This window comes from Procambarus clarkii, chromosome 43, assembly GCF_040958095.1.
Source record: "Procambarus clarkii isolate CNS0578487 chromosome 43, FALCON_Pclarkii_2.0, whole genome shotgun sequence".
NCBI lineage: Eukaryota > Metazoa > Arthropoda > Malacostraca > Decapoda > Cambaridae > Procambarus > Procambarus clarkii.
Genome location: NC_091192.1, coordinates 33,242,604 through 33,269,435, shown reverse-complemented (window position 1 = coordinate 33,269,435; position 26,832 = coordinate 33,242,604). Strand labels below are relative to the sequence as shown.

Below are 26,832 nucleotides of genomic sequence, written 5' to 3'. Positions count from 1 at the left end.
CCGCTCTCCCAGGTACCTCCCCACTCTCCCAGGTACCTCCCCACTCTCCCAGGTACCTCCACACTCTCCCAGGTACCTCCCCACTCTCCCAGGTACCTCCCCTCTCTCCCAGGTACCTCTCCTCTCTCCCAGGTACCTCCCCACTCTCCCAGGTACCTCCCCACTCTCCCAGGTACCTCTACACTCTCCCAGGTACCTCCCCTCTCTCCCATGTACCTCCCGTCTCTCCCAGGTACCTCCCCTCTCTCCCAGGTACCTTCCCTCTCTCCCAGGTACCTCCCCACTCTCCCAGGTACCTCTACACTCTCTCAGGTACCTCCCCTCTCTCCCATGTACCTCCCGTCTCTCTCAGGTACCTCCCCTCTCTCCCAGGTACCTCCCCTCTCTCCCAGGTACCTCCCCCATCTCCCAGGCACCTCCCCACTCCCCCAGGTACCTCCCCCATCTCCCAGGTACCTCCCACACTAATCTATCATCTTGAGCACCAGACAACCATTTAATCATATGTTATCTCCAGTGGCCGTCTGATAACATTTCCTCCGCCGGTACATTACATTCTCTTAGCCAATATCTTCATTCGCCGCGCCGTAAAAAATGCAACACTATTTTCCTTGCCTGAAGCGTATAGAGCCTCGTAAGCCAGAGTCTTGGCTCTCAGTAGCACTTAACCCAGAAGAGATAACGCCACTGCCCACGGGAGGTAGTAAAGCTTGGGCTGAAAAGTATAGCCTGGTGGCAATGACATTACACACAATGCCAGATGTTGAGTGAGAGACCAGGAGGGAGGGAGGGAGGGAATTATCAGAGGGAAAGCGCCAAGCCATATCGACTATATTGCACTGGGAAGGGGTCAGGATAAGGATTTGGGGTGGGACGGGGTTACTTTGAGGTTACCTTACCTTACCTTGAGATTACCTTCAGGTGCTTCCGGGGCTTAGCGTCCCCGCGGCCCGGTCGTCGACCAGGCCTCCTGGTTGCTGGACTGATCAACCACGCTGTTGGACGCGGCTGCTCGCAGACTGACGTATGAGTAACAGCCTGGTTGATCAGGTATCCGGGGGGGAAGGAATGGTGCCCACTTGCCATGAGAGACCAGGAGTGAGAGCTAAAGGGGCCAGATTCACGAAAGCACTTACGAACGTGTACATCTTTCCTCAATCTTTGACAGCTTTGGTTACATTTATTAAACAGTTTACAAGCATGAAAACTTCCCATTCAACTGTTGTTATTGTTATAAACAGCCTCCTGGTGCTTCGGAGCTCATTAACTGTTTAATAATTGGAATCAAAGCCGCCAAAGATTGAGGAAAGATGTACAGGTTCGTAAGTGCTTGCGTAAGTGCTTTCGTGAGTGAGAGCTGCAGGTGTGTTGAGGACTACGCTCCTCCACACCTGAGGCCAACACGCCTTTAGAGCGGGAAGATGGCGCCTCTCTCACCTGCTCGCCCACCCTGACACAATCACGGAAGCATTAGACAACATTAAAGCAGAATGCAGATATAGAATATTCGAACTTTCCAAAACATATTTGATAATTGTGACGATGGAGTGGTGACCTATGAAATATAACTGGTAAAGAGAGGTGACGAATATTCAGTTTCCTGTCTAACACAACGCTGAGAGTAGCATTAAAAAAAATATATAAATATAGTCTAAGTACAATGGAATGCTTAGTGGCCCTGGGCAGTGTCCTGGCGCCACTGCCTCTTCTTAGTGGCCCTGGGCAGTGTCCTGGCGCCACTGCCTCTTCTTAGTGGCCCTGGGCAGTGTCCTGGCGCCTCTGCCTCTTCTTAGTGGCCCTGGGCAGTGTCCTGGCGCCTCTGCCTCTTCTTAGTGGCCCTGGGCAGTGTCCTGGCGCCACTGCCTCTTCTTAGTGGCCCTGGGCAGTGTCCTGGCGCCTCTGCCTCTTCTTAGTGGCCTTGGGCAGTGTCCTGGCGCCTCTGCCTCTTCTTAGTGGCCCTGGGCAGTGTCCTGGCGCCACTGCCTCTTCTTAGTGGCCCTGGGCAGTGTCCTGGCGCCACTGCCTCTTCTTAGTGGCCCTGGGCAGTGTCCTGGCGCCTCTGCCTCTTCTTAGTGGCCCTGGGCAGTGTCCTGGCGCCACTGCCTCTTCTTAGTGGCCCTGGGCAGTGTCCTGGCGCCACTGCCTCTTCTTAGTGGCCCTGGGCAGTGTCCTGGCGCCTCTGCCTCTTCTTAGTGGTCCTGGGCAGTGTCCTGGCGCCTCTGCCTCTTCTTAGTGGTCCTGGGCAGTGTCCTGGCGCCTCTGCCTCTTCTTAGTGGTCCTGGGCAGTGTCCTGGCGCCTCTGCCTCTTCTTAGTGGTCCTGGGCAGTGTTCTGGCGCCACTGCCTCTTCTTAGTGGCCCTGGGCAGTGTTCCGGCGCCACTGCCTCTTCTTAGTGGCCCTGGGCAGTGTTCCGGCGCCACTGCCTCTTCTTAGTGGCCCTGGGCAGTGTTCCGGCGCCACTGCCTCTTCTTAGTGGCCCTGGGCAGTGTTCCAGCGCCACTGCCTCTTCTTAGTGGCCCTGGGCAGTGTTCCAGCGCCACTGCCTCTTCTTAGTGGCCCTGGGCAGTGTCCTGGCGCCACTGCCTCTTCTTAATGGCCCTGGGCAGTGTCCTGGCGCCACTGCCTCTTCTTAGTGGCCCTGGGCAGTGTTCCGGCGCCACTGCCTCTTCTTAGTGGCCCTGGGCAGTGTTCTGGCTCACTGTCACTTCTTAGTGGCCCCTGGGCAGTGTTCTGGAGCCACTGCCTCTTCTTAGTGGCCCCTGGGCAGTGTTCCGGCGCCACTGCCTCTTCTTAGTGGCCCCGAGCAGTGTCCTGGCTCACTGCCTCTTCACTTCCCCCTGCAGAGGGAGAGTGGTGAGGTAGAGGGACCACAGAGACCCTACACGGCACGCAGACACACCAAGAGGCACTTCAACTATTGGCACCGTCTCTAAACTCGCAAAATGCTCTCTCTGCAAAGGAACATGAGAGGTATCAAATAATATATACATGGAAGATACTGTTGGACTACCTTCCAAAGTTGCACAGTAAAATAACAAAATACTGGAGCGAAAGATGCGGAAGGAAATGCAGAATAGAACCAGTGAAGAACACTGCATGAACAACATCAAGAGGTTCCCCCGGCTGTTCAATATCCTCCCAGCAAGCATTAGTAATATTGCTGATACAAAACTAAACGTGTTCAAGAATTTGTTTACACGTTCCTACAAGAATTGTCGGACCAACCAGGTTGTCGTGGACATGTTGGCCTGGTGGCCGCTCCAAGCAACACCCTCTAGGAGTAGAATTCCTACAGAAAAATCTAGGTAAAATCCGTCTAGAGGGATACATTGAAAACGTCACTATTACGGCAATTTTAATTATTATTAATACATGGCATTTTGGGTGAGATGACGATAGGCTGTGGACAAGACGTTCAAGGTTATACAAGCCAGCTCGGGCAGGGACCTGCCAGTGTGCTTCTGGCCGCCAGGGGGATTACACGCACGCTCTAGCTCCAAGCACACGGTAAATTATTCTGTTCATCAAACTCTGAACAGTAGCAGTAAGCAGATATATATATATATATATATATATATATATATATATATATATATATATATATATATATATATGACTGAAAACTCACACCCCAGAAGTGACTCGAACCCATACTCCCAGGAGCAACGCAACTGGTAACTACAGGGCGCCTTAATCCGCTTGACCATTACGGCCGGACAAAAGGAAGTGATAGCCGAAGCTATTTGAACCACTTCCCCGCCGGCAACTCAAATAGCTTCGGCTATCACTTCCATTTGTCTGGCCGTGATGGTCAAGCGGATTAAGGCGCCCTGTAGTTACCAGTTGCGCTGCTCCTGGGAGTATGGGTTCGAGTCACTTCTGGGGTGTGAGTTTTCAGTCGCATATAGTCCTGGGGACCATTCAGGCTTGTTCGCATTTGTGTTCCTCACGTGTGCCCCAAAGAATGAGGTGATTTGGTGAAATGCTATGCCCAAGATAACCATCCGAGTTGCCGGCGGGGAAGTGGTTCAAATAGCTTCGGCTATCACTTCCTTTTGTCCGGCCGTGATGGTCAAGCGGATTAAGGCGTCCTGTAGTTACCAGTTGCGTTGCTCCTGGGAGTATGGGTTCGAGTCACTTCTGGGGTGTGAGTTTTCAGTCGCATATAGTCCTGGGGACCATTCAGGCTTGTTCGCATATATATATATATATATATATATATATATATATATATATATATATATATATATATATATATATATATATGTCGTACCTAGTAGCCAGAACGCACTTCTCGGCCTACTATGCAAGGCCCGATTTGCCTAATAAGCCAAGTTTCCCAGAATTTCAATATTTTCTCATTTTTTTCTTATGAAATGATAAAGCTATTAATTTCATTATGTATGAGCTATTTTTTTTTAAATTTTAGTTAAAACTAACGTAGATATATGACCGAACCTAACCAACTCTTCCTAACCTAACTTAAACTAATATAACTAAATCAATAATTTATGTTCTTAATATAATATAATAATAATATTTAAAAAAGACAAATAGGAATTTTTTTTTTTTAAATTTTGTGATTATCTTGAGATGTGTACGATAAGACCAAATAATAATAGTTGGATAATAATACAAGCTGCATAAAGTTACCTCTATGCCCCTGTAGCCTGGACATGCTTACCAACTCGTCATCTCGCCTAATACGTCGTATTTCTCACGGAATTATCCACAACGTTAAAATTGCTACGTTTTAGTCGAAATATTTCTATGCGTTGTCCTCGATAGGTGAGGTGGGTTGCTTGGGTTCGTACGGTTCGGGTTGAACAAAACAGTTGTATTCTTTACGGAGTGGGAGAGTGATAGAGGCTGAAACTTTGAACATTTCTGCCGTCTATACTAAGCCACTTATGCTGTTATGTTGTGGGTGCTCTCTGGCGCAGTGGGCTGCGCTAACGGTTTACAATCGAGAGGTTCAACGCTTCGTTTCCTGTTCTATGTTCACCTATCCCAAGTCCTTGTCCTCAGACCGCTGTTCCTTGTCCTGATATCCCAGCACCTTGTACTGATATCCCAGCTCCCTGTCCTGATATCCCAGCTCCTTGTCCTGATATCCCAGCTCCTTGTCCTGATATCTCAGCTCCTTGTCCTGATATCCCAGCTCCTTGTCCTGATATCCCAGCTCCTTGTCCTGATATCCCAGCTCCTTGTCCTGATATCCCAGCTCCTTGTCCTGATATCCCAGCACCTTGTCCTGATATCCCAGCTCCTTGTCCTGATATCCCAGCTCCTTGTTCTGATATCCCAGCACCTTGTTCTGATATCCCAGCTCCTTGTCCTGATATCCCAGCACCTTGTCCTGATATCCCTGCTCCTTGTCCTGATATCCCAGCTCCTTGTCCTGATATCCCAGCTCCTTGTCCTGATATCCCAGCTCCTTGTCCTGATATCCCAGCTCCTTGTCCTGATATCCCAGCACCTTGTCCTGATATCCCAGCACCTTGTCCTGATATCCCAGCACCTTGTCCTGATATCCCAGCTCCTTGTCCTGATATCCCAGCTCCTTGTCCTGATATCCCAGCACCTCGTCCTGATATCCCAGCACCTTGTCCTGATATCCCTGCTCCTTGTCCTGATATCCCAGCTCCTTGTCCTGATATCCCTGCTCCTTGTCCTGATATCCCAGCACCTTGTCCTGATATCCCTGCTCCTTGTCCTGATATCCCAGCTCCTTGTCCTGATATCCCAGCACCTTGTCCTGATATCCCTGCTCCTTGTCCTGATATCCCAGCTCCTTGTCCTGATATCCCAGCACCTTGTCCTGATATCCCAGCACCTTGTCCTGATATCCCTGCTCCTTGTCCTGATATCCCAGCTCCTTGTCCTGATATCCCTGTTCCTTGTCCTGATATCCCAGCACCTTGTCCTGATATCCCAGCTCCTTGTCCTGATATCCCAGCTCCTTGTCCTGATATCCCAGCTCCTTGTCCTGATATCCCAGCTCCTTGTCCTGGATATCCCAGCTCCTTGTCCTGATATCCCAGCACCTTGTCCTGATATCCCAGCACCTTGTCCTGATATCCCAGCTCCTTGTCCTGATATCCCAGCTCCTTGTCCTGATATCCCAGCACCTTGTCCTGATATCCCAGCACCTTGTCCTGATATCCCAGCTCCTTGTCCTGATATCCCAGCACCTTGTCCTGATATCCCAGCTCCTTGTCCTGATATCCCAGCTCCTTGTCCTGATATCCCAGCTCCTTGTTCTGATATCCCAGCACCTTGTCCTGATATCCCAGCTCCTTGTCCTCATATCCCAGCTCCTTGTCCTGATATCCCAGCACCTTGTCCTGATATCCCAGCTCCTTGTCCTGATATCCCAGCTCCTTGTCCTGATATCCCAGCTCCTTGTCCTGATATCCCAGCTCCTTGTTCTGATATCCCAGCACCTTGTCCTGATATCCCAGCTCCTTATCCTCATATCCCAGCTCCTTGTCCTGATATCCCAGCACCTTGTCCTGATATCCCAGCTCCTTGTCCTGATATCCCAGCTCCTTGTCCTGATATCCCAGCTCCTTGTCCTGATATCCCAGCTCCTTGTTCTGATATCCCAGCACCTTGTCCTGATATCCCAGCTCCTTATCCTCATATCCCAGCTCCTTGTCCTGATATCCCAGCACCTTGTCCTGATATCCCAGCTCCTTGTCCTCATATACCTTCCCATGTGCTCTGTTATATACCCTGATATACCTAATCATAGTGGCTTAGTTATTCCTCCTTATAACAATATATAAAAAAACAGAGATGCTTCACCACAGTGGTGGAGCTCCACACGGCGCCGGGGTAGTCGGTAGTGTGTGTGCCAGCGGAGTCCACGGGTCCGGGTTCGAGCCCCATGGTATAACCTCAGTATTAGTTTTATTTTTTTTTACACATAAAGTAGGGTATAGGACATAAATTAAGTGTAGATGATTATTACGTGTTTTGTCATATATTATTTAGACTCGAATTGCTTGAAATTAGTGTGATACCAGACTCATTATGATACCAGGCTCATCATGATACCAGACTCATCATGATACCAGGCTCATCATGATACCAGGCTCATCATGATACCAGACTCATCATGATACCAGGCTCATCATGATACCAGGCTCATCATGATACCAGACTCATCATGATACCAGACTCATCATGATACGAGACTCACCATGATACCAGACTCACCATGATACCAGATTCATCATGATACCAGACTCATCATGATACCAAACTCATCATGATACCAAACTCATCATGATACCAGACTCATCATGATACGAGACTCATCATGATACGAGACTCATCATGATACGAGACTCACCATGATACCAGACTCACCATGATACCAGATTCATCATGATACCAGACTCATCATGATACCAAACTCATCATGATACCAGACTCATCATGATACCAGACTCATCATGATACCAGACTCATCATGAGACCAGTCTCATCATGATACCAGACTCATCATGATACCAGACTCATCATGATACCAGGCTCATCATGATACCAGACTCATCATGATACCAGGCTCATCATGATACCAGACTCATCATGATACCAGGCTCATCATGATACCAGGCTCATCATGATACCAGACTCATCATGATACCAGGCTCATCATGTTACCAGGCTCATCATGTTACCAGGCTCATCATGATACCAGACTCATCATGATACCAGACTCATCATGATACCAGACTCATCATGATACCAGACTCATCATGATACCAGACTCATCATGATACCAGACTCATCATGATACCAGACTCATCATGATACCAGACTCATCATGATACCAGACTCACCATGATACCAGATTCATCATGATACCAGACTCATCATGATACCAAACTCATCATGATACCAAACTCATCATGATACCAGACTCATCATGATACCAGACTCATCATGATACGAGACTCATCATGATACGAGACTCACCATGATACCAGACTCACCATGATACCAGATTCATCATGATACCAGACTCATCATGATACCAAACTCATCATGATACCAGACTCATCATGATACCAGACTCATCATGATACCAGACTCACCATGATACCAGACTCACCATGATACCAGACTCATCATGATACCAGACTCATCATGATACCAGACTCACCATGATACCAAACTCATCATGATACCAGACTCATCATGATACCAGGATTATCATTAATCTTTAAATCACGACTATTTTAGTGCCGCCAGTGGTGGAGGACGACGACCACGACCTGAAGATGTTGTTGTTGTTGTTGGGAGTGTTGGTGGTGCTCTGTGCCCTCTACCTGGCCTCCTGCAAGCCCCGGGGCTTCCCCCCAGGTGAGTACCTCTGGTGCCCCCCAGGTGAGTACCTCTGGTGCCCCCCAGGTGAGTACCTCTGGTTCCCCCCCCCAGGTGAGTACCTCTGGTGCCCCCCAGGTGAGTACCTCTGGTGCCCTCCAGGTGAGTACCTCTGGTTCCCCCCCCCCCCAGGTGAGTACCTCTGGTTCCCACCCCCAGGTGAGTACCTCTCGCCCCCTCCCCCCAGGTGAGTACCTCTCGTCCCCTCACCCCAGGTGAGTACCTCTGGTTACCCCCCCAGGTGAGTACCTCTGGTTACCCCCCAGGTGAGTACCTCTGGTTCCCCCCAGGTGAGTACCTCTGGTTCCCCCCAGGTGAGTACCTCTGGTTCCCCCCAGGTGAGTACCTCTGGTTCCCCCAGGTGAGTACCTCTGGTTACCCCCCAGGTGAGTACCTCTGGTTCCCCCCAGGTGAGTACCTCTGGTTCCCCCCAGGTGAGTACCTCTGGTTCCCCCCAGGTGAGTACCTCTGGTTCCCCCCAGGTGAGTACCTCTGGTTACCCCCCAGGTGAGTACCTCTGGTTACCCCCCAGGTGAGTACCTCTGGTTCCCCCCAGGTGAGTACCTCTGGTTCCCCCCAGGTGAGTACCTCTGGTTCCCCCCAGGTGAGTACCTCTGGTTCCCCCAGGTGAGTATGTAACAGTAGAACTGTAATATAGAAAGTTCATAGATATAAACATTGGGAGTTAGTAGTGAGGTGGTAGTTGACGTGACCTGACTGGTAGCCTGAGACATCCCTAAGGAACTAGAGTGTAGAAAACGTTGGCGCCAACTGCCTCCGGTGACGTGTCTTTGAACTAGGAGTATTATGAATGTATTTCAGAATTAGGAGGAATTATTAGTCATGGTTAAGTACTTATGTTAAAAAATTAATGACAACTGAGAATAAGGAATAGGTCTTGGATGATATCAAAGAGATGTTTGACGTCAATAAGATTTGAATATATGTAAGACATGTGTCGCTCACTGGAAAATAGATACCTACCAACTTATTTGTTAAACTATGTAAATTAGTGTAATACAAGTGCTACTGAATATTGTAATTAGCCTGGCTCGAGTATCTAGATAATTCCCATTTGTTTTGGAAGTAGAAGTCACCTTCAGTGACAAATACTGGATTTTAGTTAAAAATCTTTTTCAAATATTAATTTGGCAACTAGCTAGGTCAGCCACCTAGGAGGTCAGTGTGGAGAGGGAGACTCAGTGTAAGCTAAGCATCAACTGGGGATGAGTTACAATAACGTGGCTAAAGTATGTTGACCAGACCACACACTAGAAGGCCTCCGTGGTGCAGTGGTAAGACACTCGCCTGGCGTTCCGCGAGCGCTTTGTCATGGGTTCGTATCCTGTACGAACCCATGGATTTACTGGGCGCAAATCCTTAACTGTAGCCTCTGTTTAACTCAACAGTAAAATGTGTACTTGGTTGTAAAAACGATTCTTAACGGCGGGGATCGTATTCCAGGGACTTGCCCGTAACGCTACGCGTACTAGTGGCTGTACAAGAATGTAACAACTCTTGTATATATCTCAAAAAAAAAGAAAAAAGGTGAAGGTCCGTCTTGGACCATTCTCAAGTCGATTGTGACTTCCTCCCCACAATCGACTTGAGAATGGTCCAGGACGGACCGAAACGTCGTCGTCCCTTCACCTTCTAGTGTGTGGTCTGGTCAACATCAACTCGGGGAACAACATCTCTCCCTGGCGGACAGCCCGCCTGCTTTCATACCTCTCACTGTATTTCCCACTTCTCTACTTCCCTTCACCTATGCCTCTCCTTCCTCTTTACTCCCCCCCCCCCAAAAAAAAAGGAGCCGCCAGACCATCGTGGCTAGGCTGTGATATTATAAGGTCTCTGGGTCGGAGTTAGTATACTGTAGAAGACCACATTTATTGTTATAGGATTTACAATTGCCTCAGTTAAGTAGTGCTTTCGTCAGGGTATTTACTAAATATTATTTTGATACATAATTTTGGTGTAATAAATAGTTATAGAATTTATAGCGTTTAGTGGAATTTTCCCCCCACGTTTATTTCACATTACTGTTGACCGCAAGCCTCATGTTTACACCCAGTTTCCTCATGCAAGTCAACAGGCATTTACTTAATTAAAAAGATAATCCCTTTTCATTTAATTTCCACATTAACGTAAGCTTATCCCTCCTTTCCATATAATTGGGGGATACAGTTTCATGATACGCTTAATTGATGGTATCCTGCTTTCCGTCAATTGAGGGATTTACTCAGAACATAGCAGGTGGTGGCGGCGAAGTTCCGAGTTTGCAGTTTAACATAGAAAGGAACAGTGTCTCTGAGTTAGTGATACCTAAATGGTCAAATATTTAGATCTCTAGGAATTGTACTGAAGGTTACTTAGCAGAACTCTGGTTTCTGTATATATTTCTATTTAACCAGTAGTGAGGTTAAAGGCTGGCCCCTGCTACAGGTACCTCTGGTTTCCCACTTAGGAGAGAACTTATTGTTCTCTCCCTCCCCAGGTCCCTCAAACACTTGGGGTGGACGGTAGAGCGACGGTCTCACTTCATGCAGGTCAGCGTTCAATCCCCGACCGTCCAAGTGGTTGGGCATCATTCCTTCCCTCCCTCCGTCCCATCTCGGATCCTTATCATCATCCCTTCCCAGTGCTATGTAGTCGTAATGGCTTGGCGCTATCTCCTGATAAACCCCCCCCCCCCATTGTGTCGACACCGTACGTGTTCACAAACATTAAGATTGAAATCAGAGACACCATGAGACTGTAGCGAAGTGTTCCTTCACTGTTAACTTCATCCACCTGTTTTATCTCTGTATTCTCGTCTCTCTCTCTCTCTCTCTCTCTCTCTCTCTCTCTCTCAAATCTTCTGACTCGTCTTGAGTTGTAACTTCCACCTTTGACCTCTTGGTCAATTTCCTCTCTGGACACAGTTGTTGTTCTTCCTCTATTCCCCTTTAAATTTTATATGTAGTGATTATTTCTCCCCCCTAGTTCTTCTAAAGGTGCAGTGATATGTTATTTTCTAATCTCTTATCCATCTATCGTAGCTCAGTTCTCTGTTGAAGCCAAACTTGTAGCAACATTTGCAACTACTCTTTGTCATATTTTTGCTTAGAAGAGGTGAGGTCCATGCAGGAGTTGCATACTCTAGGAGTGGTCTCATGTTTGCTGCAGTGTTTTGTATTCAGAATAAATCCTAAGGCTGGTACAAGTGTGTAAACCTATTTCTCTTCCATAGGTCCTACGAGGCTACCTCTGGTCGGCTACCTGCCGTTCATGGGGAAGGAGCCGCCACACAAGCAGTGGTGGAAGCTCTCCTCGACCTACGGCCCCGTCGTCGGTCTGTACATGGGCAACACTCCCCTGGTGGTGGTCAATGGCTGGCGCGCCGTCAAGGAGTCCCTCCTCAATGAGGACCTCAATGGGCGACCTGATAATATATTCGCCGAGATACTGTACGATGGCAAGCAGAGAGGTGAGCACGGCTGAACACGCACCTTGCCTAAACCAGTGTCGGAAAATCCGACACCATTTAATAATAATATCATACAGACAGATAAGAGCTGTGTTGTATAAACAAGTTACCCATAGAAAACGTAACTTGTAGTGGAATTACCGTCTATAGAAAACGGGATATCATCACCACATACTATTATAATTCACCAGCTATTCTGCTGGGAATTGTTCTTAAATACATTAGTCTTTGGACTTTACCATCATAAAACATCTTATATAAATTAACTTAATTATCAATATTAAAGTAGAGTAAATGTGACCCTTCTATCACTTTCTGACATGTGGACAATGTAAGCCAGGCGTGAGAGTGAGGAAGGAGGGCAGCCATTGTTGTGTCACCTCCGAGACGTGTGGAGCAAATTTGGCTCCTATCATATCTGGACAATGTCGGCCAGGCGTCAGTAGTATGGAGTGTTAGACATTGCCATTGTTTATACGAGACCAGAGGCTCACATGGGAGCAAATTCGGCTCCTGTTAATTTTACTTGGACGTAGTGTTATGGAAACCAAAAGTGTACCATTTTCAACACGCTGTCAACAAATTCAAGTTAAGTGTTCTTTCCGAAACCCATTATCTATCATTAGTGGCCATTAATGTCATTATATAGGGTGACCCGGTTAGAGCACGTGGAAGCCTCAAACTAAAGGTAATTAAGCCAGGTCTTCAATGTTCCATGTACAGTATTTTCTCTGATATAGCTTGTCATATATAGGTATCTGGCTTCACAGTTAGCGCACTTTTGACAGGTCAAGACGAGGAAGCAAGATTTTGTGCACCAGTTACTGGGTGATGGAAGCTACCTCAAAGAGGATAATTTGGTGTCTACACCCTAGTTATACCTGGTGGACTAACCTGCTGTACTATAAGATAAGGAACCTTTTCAATGTATGTAGTCTAATTCTGTAGTTTGATTGGCTGCATATATATAAACTAATAAACCCCCCCTAATGTGTAGAGGATCGATTTGTGAGATTATGAGATTATTGCAGAAATACAGTCCACTTATCATTATACAAATTGCTATCGAAGTATATAAATTAACGTAAATATAAATTCATATAAATTAAATAAATATAAATCTCACAGGTCGGTTCCCACAACCAGATAATCTTGACCACACCACACACTAGAAGGTGAAGGGACGACGACGTTTCGGTCCGTCCTGGACCATTCTCAAGTCGATTGTCACCTTCACCTTCTAGTGTGTGGTCTGGTCAACTTACTTTAGTCACGTTATTGTGACTCATCGCCTGCAAGATAATCTTGTAGAAATCTGAGTTGCTTGGTAAGGGTACAGGGCCGGGATCTCTCACGCATTTACGCAACCAATTACGAAACTTTTACATCTCTTTTCGATCAATAAAGTAGCTTCTCAAGTGAAGAATATAAGAAATATAGAGAAGATTCGTACTAGAATCATTAATATAACCCTTTTTTCTTATTCAATAACATATAGATATATTTATATTTAGATATAAATAGAATGTCTGTTCGAACAAGGAGGCAGATGCTTGGGGCTAACCGTAACCAACTTTCCCAAGATGACCCATTGGGGACATGTGAGTGTCATGCCACACGCGGGATCGGCCTCCGTACCACATTTTAAGAAATATTGGCATTTATAGTGACCCCCTGCGATTTCCATGAAATCTGAATTCGAGGGATTGGAGTGTTTTCTCTAGTTTCCAGAAGATTTTTCAAGGCTTCGTAATAGTCAATTTTCTGAGAGGGTAGAGGGGAGATTTTTGGGGGGGAGAGGGCGGGAGAAGGGGGGTGGGGGGGGGAGGAGAGAGAGAGAGAGAGAGATAGAGAGAGAGAGAGAGAGAGAGAGAGAGAGAGAGAGAGAGAGAGAGAGAGAGAGAGAGAGAGAGAGAAACAGAGACAGAGAGAGAGAGAGGAGGGGAAAGGAAAAGGAAAAGGGGGGGGGGAAGAGACACGAGTCCAGCAGGGTACCCTCACCCAGTATACCCGGGAATTCCGGGTTCGAATCCCTCCTAGTCGGACAGAAATAGTTGGGCGCGTTTCCTATCACCTAATGCCGCTGTTCACCTAACAGTAAAGTGTAACCCAGGAGTTAGTCAACTTGTTGTATGGAGTTGTATCCTGGGGAGGGTCAGTGGTTCCCCCCCTGGGGTGGGGGTGGGGGGGGGAAATAGATATAAGCCTAACATGTATATATGTACAATGGCTGCCTGAACCCCTCCCCCCTAACACAATGAATTATTAATATTAATATTATTATCCCTCAGGAGTAATGTTCGTGGAGAATGACTTCTGGAAGGAACAGCGGCGGTTCACCCTCCACCAGTTCCGTAATCTTGGGTTTGGTAAGAGGTCCCACGAGGAAGTTATCCAGGATGAAGCCAGAGAACTCCTCGAGGAGATAGAGGAGACCAAAGGCAGCATCAGACTCCAGGTAACTGAATATAACTAGTTACTACCTTAACATTATATAGAATTCAAGTCTACTGCCAGCATGGGGTTTCCCAGTATTGTGAATTTGTGAATTATATTAATATCAACCCTATTAATCCCGGCATGTTGGAACGCGTGGCAGGGTCTGGCGGGCGTGTCAGCCATCAACATCCTGTGGGCGCTGGTGGGCGGGACCAGGTTCAGCAGGAAGGACCCGTCCCTCTTGTACCTCGTCGACATTCTCAACGTCTTGTTCCGTGCTGGAGAAGTAAGCTATACGTAGTGTTCTTCTCGGGTTTGGTTATGGGCTTGAGGCCCACCAACCTCTGGAGGATTATTACGGTATATATCGGTCTTTTGTAGGATTATTTCAGCGTATCAAAAAGACTTACTGAGCCGGTATATTTCAGCTCTGAACTTTGTCCAAGTTGAAGACAACTCTCAGTGTATCTAAACCAATAAGTTAAGTACATCCTCTGTCTGGCTCTATCAACAGCATGTTATGTAAACAGCAGCTTGTGTTATTATATTGAGATCTGCTTATAGCTTTCGTTAACTGTATCGGTATAGGCGTTGTGTGCCTGGATGCGTGACTGTGTGCCCGTACTGTGAACCTCACGGTTCACAGTACGGGGCTATTGCTTCACCACTCCACTTTCACTTAGGCTGCTTTAATAATAGGGCATCCACATGCAGTAATAATAATGATGATTTAATAATAATTTTTATATTATTATTATTATTATTATTATTATTATTATTATTATTATTATTATTATTATTATTATTATTATTTATTATTATTGTTGTTGTTATCTACAGTACAATTTTTACGAAGCTTCAACTTTAAATGAAATGTGAGATAATGTATCTAATTTTGTGTATAATGCTGTCATTGGAAGTTTCATAAAGGTTTAATGTGGACACCAAAAAAGCACACAGCCGTCCTTATAAAAAAAAGGCCAAAGGCTTGCTTATTCAGCCGCAAAACCTCCAGTTTATGAGTGTAAAATACTCTACACACGACTCACAACTAATGACGTTCGAACATTTCTTGAACTTGAACTTCGCTGACGACCTCTGTTCGAATCACTCATAAATAAATGCTTCGCCCGTGTAATGTAATTAAAAATAATTATCAACAGAACCTAATCTATGCCAAAATATATATAAAATATTAATAAATATATATTCACATATGAGAACAAATTCTTTTCAAGACAGTACAATCAAATTGATGCATTTTGCGGTGGGCCGGGTTGGTAAATGCCACAACCCTGTATTGGAAATGAGTTATGGAGGCCGCAGCTTGGACGGGCATAGCCTGAAGGTAACTTCATTACACAACATAATCCCACACCTGTCAATGGCCAGAAATATATGCACCAAGAGGTATATCCCGCGTCTTGTTGAATATACAGTGCGAATTCCTGGTCTATGTTGAGGACTAAATTATAGTAACCGGCTGGTCAATAGGCTATTGTCACGGCCGTAATAACTCTCCAGAGATTGATGGCCAAATCAAGTCAAAACATTTATTGTCACAGTCAGTCAATAATCATTATTGTCACGACTTGACAGGAGAACGTCAGTCTGTCCCGCGCGCGCGCGCGTGTGTGTGAAAAAATTAGTTAGTAGTTAGTAACAACTGATTGACTGACAGTTGACAGGCAGGCCGAAAGAGCAGAGCTCCATCCCCGCAAGCACAACTAGGTGAATACACCCAATGTGTACTCGCCTATTTGTACTCACCTATTTGTGCTTGCGGGGGTTGAGCATTGGCTCTTTGGTCCCGCCTCTCAACCGTCAATCAACTGGTGTACAGATTCCTGAGCCTACTGGGCTCTATCATATCTACATTTGAAACTGTGTATGGAGTCAGCCTCCACCATATCACTGCCAAATACATTCCACCTGTTAACTACTCTGACACTGAAAAAGTTCTTTCTAACGTTCCTGTGGCTCATGTGGGTACTCAGTTTCCACCTGTGTCCCCTTGTTCGCGTACCACCAGTGTTGAATAGTTTATCCTTGTCGACCCTGTCAATTTCCCCGAGGATTTTGTTGTAGTGATCATGTCTCCCCTCACTCTTCTGTCTTCCAGTGTCGTAAGGTGCATTTCCCGCAGCCTTTCCTCGTAACTCATGCCTCTTAGTTCTGGGACTGGTCTAGTGGCATACCTCTGAACTTTTTCCAGCTTCGTCTTGTGCTTGACAAGGTACGGGCTCCATGCTGGGGCCGCATACTCCAGGATTGGTCTTACATATGTGGTGTACAAGGTTCTGAATGATTCCTTACACAGGTTCCTGAACGTTGTTCTGATGTTAGCCAGCCTCGCATAGGCCGCTGATTTTATTCTTTTGATGTGGGCTTCAGGAGACAGGTTTGGTGTGATATCAACTCCTAGATCTTTCTCTCTGTCCGTTTCATGAAGTACTTCATCTCCTATTCTGTATCCTGTGTCTGGCCTCCTGTTTCCACCGCCTAGTTTCATTACTTTGCATTTACTCGGGTTGAACTTTAGCAGCCATTTGTTGGACCATTCATTCAGTTTGTCTAGGTCATCTTGTAGCCTCCTACTATCATCCTCTGTTTCAATCCTCCTCATAATTTTAGCATCATCAGCAAACATTGAGAGAAACGAGTCTATACCCTCTGGGAGATCATTTAGATATACCAGAAACAGTATAGGTCCAAGGACTGACCCCTGCGGGACTCCACTTGTAACGTCTCGCCAATCTGAGACCTCACCCCTCACACTGACTCGTTGTCTCCTGTTGCTTTGGTACTCCTCTATCCACCGGAGTACCTTCCCTTTCACTCCAGCCTGAATCTCCAGCTTTTTCACTAGTCTCTTGTGTGGTACTGTATCAAAGGCTTTCTGGGAATCCAAAAATATGCAGTCTGCCCACCCCTCTCTTTCTTGCCTGGTCGTAGAATTCAATTAACCCTGTGAGGAAGGACTTGCCATCCCTGAACCCATGTTGATGCTGTGTTACAAAGTTCCTTCGCTCCAGATGCTCCACTAGCTTTCTTCACACAATCTTCTCCATCAGCTTGCATGGTATGCAGGTTAGGGACACTGGCTTGTAGTTCAGTGCCTTCTGTCTATCCCCTTTCTTGTATATCGGGACAACGTTATCTGCTTTCCAAATTTCTGGCAGTTCCCCTGTTGCCAGTTATTTATTATACACTATGGAGAGTGGCAGGCACAGTGCTTTTGCTCCTTCCTTTAGTACCCATGGGGAGATTCCATCTGGGCCTATAGCCTTTGTCATATCCAACTCTAGTAAACACTTCCTTACTTCCCCGCTGGTAATCTCAAACTCTTCCAGTGGTTCCTGGTTAGCTATTCCCTCTCTTATCTCTGGAATTTCTCCTTGCTCTAAGGTGAAGACCTTTTGGAATTTCTTATTCAGTTCCTCACACACTTCCTTGTCGTTTGTAGTGAATGCTTCTGCCCCTATCCTTAATTTCATAACCTGTTCCTTTACTGTTCTTTTTCTCCTGATATGGCTGTGCAGCAATTTAGGCTGAGTCTTTGTCTTGCTTGCGATGTCATTTTCGTATTGTCTTTCTGCCTCTCTTCTCATCCTGACATATTCATTCCTGGCATTCTGGTATCTTTCTCTGCTCTCCAGTGTCCTGTTATTCCTATAGTTTCTCCATACTCTTTTACTTTGCTGCTTAGCTAGCCTACATCTCTGATTAAACCATGGGTTTCTCATCTTCATTTCACTGTTTTCCCTGTGGACTGGGACAAACTTGTTTGCTGCGTTCTTACACTTCAGCGTGACGTAGTCCATCATGTCTTGGGCCGTTTTTTCCCTGAGTTCTGTTTCCCATGTTATATCTGTTTGGAATTTTCTTATCTCCTCATAGTTTCCCTTTCGGAATGCCAGTTTTTTGTTTTCAGTAAACTTACTGAAAACCCCTCTTCTGTGTGTGTGTGTGTGTGTGTGTGTGTGTGTGTGTGTGTGTGTGTGTGTGTGTGTGTGTGTGTGTGTGTGTGTGTGAGTGTGTGTGTGTATGTGTGTTGTTCAGCCACGTTATTGTGGCGTATTGTCATTCTTCGTTTGGCTCCAAGACCTAAACTTCACTGTTCAATTCCCTGCAACAGATCACAGGAGGCATTGTGAAAGTGTTCAAGGGTGTGCGCCACGTCCTGCCCAGGAGCGCAGGCTTCAACACCGTCATCAACAACATGAAGCCCATCCTGGAATTTATAACGGTTTGTTTATTTACTGTGTTTATGAAATGTTCCTCTTTTTAAATAGTTACCTGGGAGTTGGTCAACTGTTGTGGGTGGCATCCTGGGGAAGGTCAACAGTTGACCTTGGGGGAGAGGGACCCCGTACAAGTCAAGCAAGCTCGCTTGGATGTGTTGTATAACAAAAAAATAATATACTAATAATAGTAGTTTCAAAGCAAATAATCTGAACGAAAACGGAAATATAATAGAGATTTTTTAAAGCACTTATCTTCCCCTCTTGAATCCCTTAAAAGATTCAAACAGGCTGTGCGGTTTTCTCCTCTGTGTGACCGCTCGGGCTATGTTTGGGGCGGCGTCGCGCACCTTGATACAATCTTTATGCCGGGAGCCGGTCGGCCGAGCGGACAGAACGCTGGACTTGTGGTCCCGGGTTCGATCCCAGGCGCCGGCGAGAAACAATGGGCAGAGTTTCTTTCACCCTATGCCCCTGTTACCTAGCAGTAAAACAGGTACCTGGGTGTTAGTCAGCTGTCACGGGCTGTTTCCTGTGGGTGGAGGCCTGGTCGCGGACCGGGCCGGGGGGGACACTAAAAGCCCCGAGATCATCTCAAGATAATCTCAAGATAACCCGTCCTCAGAAAAAGTCCATTCCATCCAGCGGTCGACCCCAAAGACGCATTCATAAATGTTAACATGTTGTTCATTCAAAACGGGAATTTTCTCAAATATGAGTTAATATTATAATATATTAGCATATTGGGCATATATAGGCATAGGTTATGTAAGGTTAGGTGTTTGGGTTCTGTTGGCGATTATTAGTATTTGTAGTACGTGGGTGAAGCATTTATAGCGTTGTGATTCGAACAAAATTCGTCAGTGAAGCACTTGTTCCGGAAGTGTTCGGACATCAGTTGTGAGTCGTGTGTAAACCGTTTTTCCATTCATAAACATGGGTTTGGCGGGTGCATGGAATGGATTTTGGCCTTTGTTTATGAGGACAGGCTGCATTATGGCGGTGTGTGTAAGTCCCGTAGTTAGTATATAGCACTATGGGTCTGCACGTATCTTTGGTTGAATGTTCGGGTGATTTAAAATTAAGTGGTCGGTTATTCACCCAATTGTCCTTGCGAGGGTTGAGCTTCGGCTCTTTGATCCCAACCCGTCCTCTAAACGAAGACCCAAAAGTGATTCCATCCACCCGCCAAACCCCCTGTTTATCAATGAAAAACGGTTTATACACGACTCACAACTGATTTCATTCGAGCACTTCCGGAACAAGTGCTTCACTGACGAATTTTGTTCGAACCACAACGCTGTAAATGCTTCACCCACGTACTACAAATACTAATAATCGCCAACAGAACCTAAACACCTAACCTATGCCTATATATGCACAATATGCTGAGATATTATAATATTAACTTAAATTTGAGAAAATTTCCGTTTTGAATGAACACCATGTTAAAATTGATGAATGCGTCTGTGGGGTCGACCGCTGGATGTAATGGACTTGAGTCGAGGACGGGTTGTTAATTCCGCCTCTCAACATGTCGATCAACTGGTGTATAGGTTTCTGAACCTTTGTAGGCTTTATCATATCTACATTTCAAACTTGAGTTTGTGTTCTGCCTCGACCACCTCCTTCTCCAACTTACACTGGAGGAGATATAAGTAGGTATTAGGCAGGTATCTGTCATCTCACATCAGTTGCCTGCAACTGGTCTAGGCACATGTAATCTCAACCGGGAGACAAGTACGACTGTCAGAGTTTAGGAATTTAATAAATCCAGGTTCTCTCTTTGCTGGCTACTGGGCTGTGACGTCTTGATGATGCCATTGACTTCATGTATATATATATATATATATATATATATATATATATATATATATATATATATATATATATATATATATATATATATATATATATTATATATATATATATAAATTTATTAAAAATATATAAACAATCGAAAAATATACAAATAAAATCCTAATAGTTTGAATAAAACTTTCGTGTGTGGGTGTGTCAACAGAAGGCGCTGCAGGAACACGAGGCTACCATCGACCCCGCCAATCCGCGGGACTTTATGGACCTCTACATCAACGAAATCAACAAGAACAAACACAACCCAGACACCACATTCACAAGTTAGTTTGGTGTGGGTTTTATCCTCTCAAACACTGCCACACAACACCTTGTGCTCCGTTTATTCGTATATTGTATTTTCCGGCAGGTTTCCAACTGTACGCTTTGTGTACGGACCTGTTCAGTGCCGGGGTGGAGACTGGGTCGTCGTCCGTGGCCTTCTCGGTCCTTCTGTCCGTGCTCAATCCCCGTGTGATGTACAAAGTACATAAGGAGCTGGACAGTGTCATAGGACGCAGCCGTCTTCCCTGTATAAGCGACCGAACCAAGTGAGTCCCGTCTATCTCTGGAAGACAGACTGATTAGTTGTGAACCTTATTTCAAAACCTTCCATGGAGGACAAACTCCCTCTCATGTTGTTGTTGTTTTGTTGATTTAGGGGGAGACAACGATCTAGGGATCGGATGCATCCCGATATGTACTCCTAAAGGGTAAATTGCAAAGCCTAATGGATAAATGTACGGTGCCTGTTGGCATAAGCAAATGCGTCTCGCGGCGTATAAACATGATGGGCAAATAGATGATTAGGGTGCCCTAGGAGTCCCTCAGGGTGACAAGCACCGGCACTGCCCCCACACACAGAACAATGCGTAGCGAAACCAAAAATTCGACTCCCAACTAAAACGCAAAAGTCATCCATTGCCCCCCGGCAGAGCAGAAGCCAGCCGCCCACCACGGCTGAGGGCACACCAGCCGCCCACCACGGCTGAGGGCACACCAGCCGGCCACCACGGCTGAAGGTACACCAGCCGGCCACCACGGCTGAAGGTACACCAGCCGGCCACCACGGCTGAAGGGACACCAGCCGGCCACCACGGCTGAAGGGACACCAGCCGGCCACCACGGCTGAGGGCACACCAGCCGGCCACCACGGCTGAGGGCACATCAGCCGGCCACCACGGCTGAGGGCACACCAGCCGCCCACCACGGCTGAGGGCACACCAGCCGCCCACCACGGCTGAGGGCACACCAGCCGCCCACCACGGCTGAGGGCACACCAGCCGCCCACCACGGCTGAGGGCACACCAGCCGCCCACCACGGCTGAGGGCACACCAGCCGCCCACCACGGCTGAGGGCACACCAGCCGCCCACCACGGCTGAGGGCACACCAGCCGCCCACCACGGCTGAGGGCACACCAGCCGCCCACCACGGCTGAGGGCACACCAGCCGCCCACCACGGCTGAGGGCACACCAGCTACCCACCAACTCCCGGCACCTCTCGGCCAAGCCGGCGCCGGACACCGTCACCCCGCCGGGAGAACCAGCCAGAAAACGTTCAATATCTATCAGCTATCCTGTGACCCAAGGTGATATGTACGCCAAGCGTCGTGACACTCCGGACTAGAAACGCCAAACGACAGTATCAAAACCCAAAGGGTAGTATCGCGGTCCATACGAGGAGCTGCCTCGTATGGACCAATAGGAGCTACTTCGTATGGGCCAATAGGCCTTCTGCAGTTTCCTTAATTCTTATGTACTTATTATGTAAATTGGACAAGCAGCGACGTAATATGTACTTGTGAAAGCACACATCTTACCCCACAGGTTGGTGTACACTGAGGCGACGCTGACGGAGGCTTTCCGCTTCAGGGGCGCCGCACCACTGACCGTTCCTCACAAGGCCCTCAGGGACACCATGCTGCAGGTGAGGCCCTTGCTTCACCCACTCCTCTATGGTGGTGTATTCTACACCCAGTGACCTCACCAGTGTTACACAGAAGTAGACTTCAGCTATTACACTTCTGTGTAACTCTGGTATAAAAACTCTTCTGTGTAACCCTGGTATAAAAACTCTTCTGTGTAACCCTGGTATAAAAATACTTTTGTGTAACCCTGGTATAAGAACTCTTCTGTGAACCCTGGTATAAAAATACTTCTGTGTAACCCTGGTGTAAAAACTCTTCTGTGTAACCCTGGTATAAAACTCTTCTGTGTAACCCTGGTATAAGAACTCTTCTGTGTAACCCTGGTATAAGAACTCTTCTGTGTAACCCTGGTATAAGAACTCTTCTGTGTAACCCTGGTATAAGAACTCTTCTGTGTAACCCTGGTATAAAAACTCTTCCGTGTAACCCTGGTATAAGAACTCTTCTGTGTAACCCTGGTATAAAAATACTTCCGTGTAACCCTGGTATAAGAACGCTTCTGTGAACCCTGGTATAAAAATACTTGTGTATAACCCTGGTTATACAGAAGTATACAGACTGTGACCTGCCACAGGGTCACCGTATCCCAGCGGGAGCTACAGTGATGAACAACCTCTACAGCATCCACATGGACAAGGACTACTGGGGTGACCCGGAGATCTTTCGCCCGGAGAGATTCATCAACCCCGACGGGTCATATCGCTCAGATGAGCGCATGATTCCCTTCGGCAAAGGTAACAGGTCTTGTGACTGTCGGTGAAGGTGTTGGACTTGATTGTGACTGTTGGTGAAGGTGTTGGATTTGAGTGTGACGGTTGGTGAAGGTGTTGGACTTGATTGTGACTTGCTGCAGGTGTTGGACTTGATTGTGACTATTGGTGCAAGTGTTGGACTTGATTGTGACTGTTGGTGAAGGTGTTGAACTTGAGTGTGACTGTTGGTGAAGGTGTTGGACTTGAGTGCGACTGTTGAAGGTGTTGGACTTGAGTGCGACTGTTGGTGAAGGTGTTGGACTTGAGTGCGACTGTTGGTGAAGACATTAGACTTGAGTGTGACTGTTGGTGAAGGTGTTGGACTTGAGTGTGACTGTTAGTGAAGGTGTTGGACTTGAATGTGACTGTTGGTGTAGGTGTTGGACCTGAGTGTGACTGTTTGTGAAGGTGTTGGACTTAATTGTGACTGTTGGTGTAGGCGTTGGACTTGATTGTGACTTGGTGAAGGTGTTGAATCTGATTGTGACTGTTGGTGAAGGTGTTGGACTTGATTGTGACCTGGTGAAGGTGTTGGACTTGATTGTGACTGTTGGTGAAGGTGTTGGACTTGATTGTGACTGTTGGTAAAGTTGTTGGACTTGATTGTGACTGTTGGTGAAGGTGTTGGACTTGAGTATGGGTGTAAGTGTTGGACTTGATTGTGACTGTTGGTGAATATATTGGACTTGATTGTGACTGTTGGTAAAGGTGTTGGACTTGATTGTGACCTGGTGAAGGTGTTGGACTTGATTGTGACTGTTGGTAAAGGTGTTGGACTTGATTGTGACTGTTGGTGAAGGTGTTGGACTTGATTGTGACAGTTGGTGAAGGTGTTGAACTTGATTGTGAATGTTGGTGAAGGTGTTGGACTTGATTGTGACTGTTGGTGAAGGTGTTGAACTTGATTGTGAATGTTGGTGAAGGTGTTGGACTTGATTGTGACTGTTGGTGAAGGTGTTGAACTTGATTGTGAATGTTGGTGAAGGTGTTGGACTTGAGTGTGACTGTTAGCGAAGGTGTTGAACTTGATTGTGAATGTTGGTGAAGGTGTTGGACTTGTGACTAAAGAAGGACTGGGGTACTGGAGCTGGTTAGGATAGTCGCCGCCAAGTTTCCCCACAACACACCTCGTCAGTCAGCCTCCACGTAGCCAATAACTGGAGCGTCCCCCGGGGGTGATCACCGTGAAGGCTTGCTGCTCATTCTGGGATTCGAACCCAGGTCCTCTTGCTAGTTACAAGCCTCCCCACTAGATGCCCAACAGCCTTGGCAAACATTAAAAATGTTTGTCATATTACATGTTCTCCAACTCGGAAGAAGTGACAGACAAATATATAATTTTGGCATTAAATAATAAGAATCTTTAAATTGCCTTAATGAGCAAATCCACAAGGGCCGTGACGAGGATTCGAACCTGCGTCCGAGAGCATCCCAGACGCTGCCTTAATCGACTGAGCTACGACATGGTATAAGAATTGCAACCAGAAATTTACTTGGATCCTGCCGCCTCTCCGAGAGACAAACCAGGATTTTACACAACTCCCCCATGCACTCGAGCTATGTCAATAGGCCGTTCTACCCCTTCGCCCTTACTTCATTACACACAGAAATCACAATTCCGTGATGCATCACGCTATTGTGAGTTCTGTGTGCATTAATGAGACTTACATTGACTTTAAATATACAAATAAGCAACGTATCCTTCACCGTAGCAATGTCCCTCGCACTGTAAGTGTCCCTCACCGTGAAGTTTTAACCCCCTACATACAGAAGTTTTAAGTTACACGGAAATCACACGAAAGTTAAAATATAAAGTTCCATGTATATCAAGGAGAGCAGGCGGGGCTCTAGAGCTAGAACACACTCGATCGTAGTCACAGTGAAGGACTTAAAGCACTATGTACTTTCTGTGATCCAAGTAAAGCACTTTACACTTGTCGTGTTCCACAGGTCGTCGAGCGTGTCTGGGAGAGTCTCTTGCTAGGATGACAACATACCTGCTCTTCACGGCTCTCATGCAACGCTTTCTCTTCACCCTGGATCCGGCTCTTCCTGTGCTGGATACTGAGGGTAAGTATGGATTCACACTCGGCCCACCAGACTTCAAAGTCTTCGCCAAAGCCAGATTCTAAAGCCAGCAATGAAGCCTCCAGAGCTCAGAGTCTTCGTCAAAGCCAGCAATGAAGCCTCCAGAGATCAGAGTCTTCGTCAAAGCCAGTACCCGAGCATCAAGAAATCGGAGTCTTCGCCAAATTATGCCAGCACTCAAACTTCCAGAAATCGGAGTATTCACCGAAGCCAGGAACAAAAGCCTCCAGAGATCAGGTTCTTCGCCAAAGCCAGGTTCAGAAGCTAGCAGTCAAACCACCGGAATTCAGAATTATATACTGTATGTGGGCAAGAGACGCAAGTTTACGTTTGTAATCCTTTTCTGAAATATTAAAGCATTGAATAAATATTTCTAAATATAAATCCGAAGTGTTATACAATGTGGGAAGATGTCTGGCTATCTAGATTCTTTAAATAGCTAGACATCTAGCAAATATTCTTTACCAGGATGCCTAGTAAAGAATATATATGATCTCTTACTAAGATACCTAGCTAGGAATGAACCAGGGGCCAGGATTCATCAAGCATATACGCAGCCACTTACGAATCCTGTACATCTTTCTTCAATCGTGGCGGCTTGGTTTCAAACATGAATTAAACAGTTTGAGTTCCGAGGTACTACGGCGTAGTTTATAAAAATAATAATCTTGGGCTGTGTAATTTTCAAGTTTGTAAATTTGTTAATAAATGTAAACAAAGCCGCCATGATTGCTGACAAATGTACAGGATTCGTAAGTGGTTGGGCATATGCTTGATGCATTCCGGCCCGGGGCCAGATTCACGAAAGCACTTACGCAAGCACTTACGAACGTGTCCATCTTTCCTCAATCTTTGACGGCTTTGGTTACATTTATTAAACAGTTTACAAGCATGAAAACTTCCCATTCAACTGTTGTTATTGTTATGAACAGCCTCCTGGTGCTTCGGAGCTCATTAACTGTTTAATAATTGTAAACAAAGTCGCCAAAGATTGAGAAAAGATGTACAGGTTAGTAAGTGCTTGCGTAAGTGCTTTCGTGAATCTGGCCCCTGGTCTCTAACTTAACCGGAAGGACCACTGTAGGAAATGGTGATAATCCACCATCATCCATATCACATGAACTGCAAATTCACAATAACCACTCGAACTGGTCGGTAGAGCGAAGGCTTATTTTTTGCAGGTCGGCGTTCGATCCCACGATGGTTCAATACGTTGTGCACCGTTCCTTCCCCTCTCGTTTCCATCCCAAGGGCTATATAGTCACACCTGCTCGGAGCTCCTCCTTCCTCCACAACACTGTTGGTAATAACATTTAATTTACTAAATGCAACATCGAGGCTTCTAATAGTCTTGACAAATTGCGAGTTTTGTATAATAGTTTGTGGCTGTTTCTCTGAACAGTTTGGAAACCTGTAGACATGCTTATTGTCACATAATATTGTTTGAGTATGTTTGGTAGTGGTGGCACAGTGGTGGCTTGCCCTTAGAGGTCTCCGGGAGTCTGGTTTCCTTATCATCTTTCTGCTTTGAAAAAGTTCTTTGTCAAGTCAGATGTTTTTCTTCCCATGTTGTGCGTGTGTGTGTATACTCACCTAGTTGTGCTTGCGGTGGTTGAGTTTCGGCTCATTGGTCCCGCCTCTCAACTGTCAGTCAACTCA

The 26,832-nt window shown here is 46.4% G+C and overlaps 1 protein-coding gene across 1 annotated transcript; it reads left to right on the top strand.

The window, feature by feature from the left end:
• Positions 1 to 3,397: 3,397 nt before the first annotated feature.
• Positions 3,398 to 25,543, top strand: LOC123755940 (methyl farnesoate epoxidase). Its single transcript, XM_069300217.1, has 11 exons — positions 3,398 to 3,507; positions 8,257 to 8,376; positions 11,630 to 11,866; positions 14,158 to 14,324; positions 14,466 to 14,591; positions 18,444 to 18,554; positions 20,573 to 20,687; positions 20,774 to 20,954; positions 22,233 to 22,332; positions 22,908 to 23,067; positions 25,036 to 25,543. The coding sequence occupies exons 2-11, from the start codon at positions 8,295 to 8,297 to the stop codon at positions 25,215 to 25,217; spliced, it is 1,461 nt and encodes a 486-aa protein (XP_069156318.1). The 5' UTR covers positions 3,398 to 3,507; positions 8,257 to 8,294; the 3' UTR covers positions 25,218 to 25,543.
• Positions 25,544 to 26,832: the final 1,289 nt, after the last annotated feature.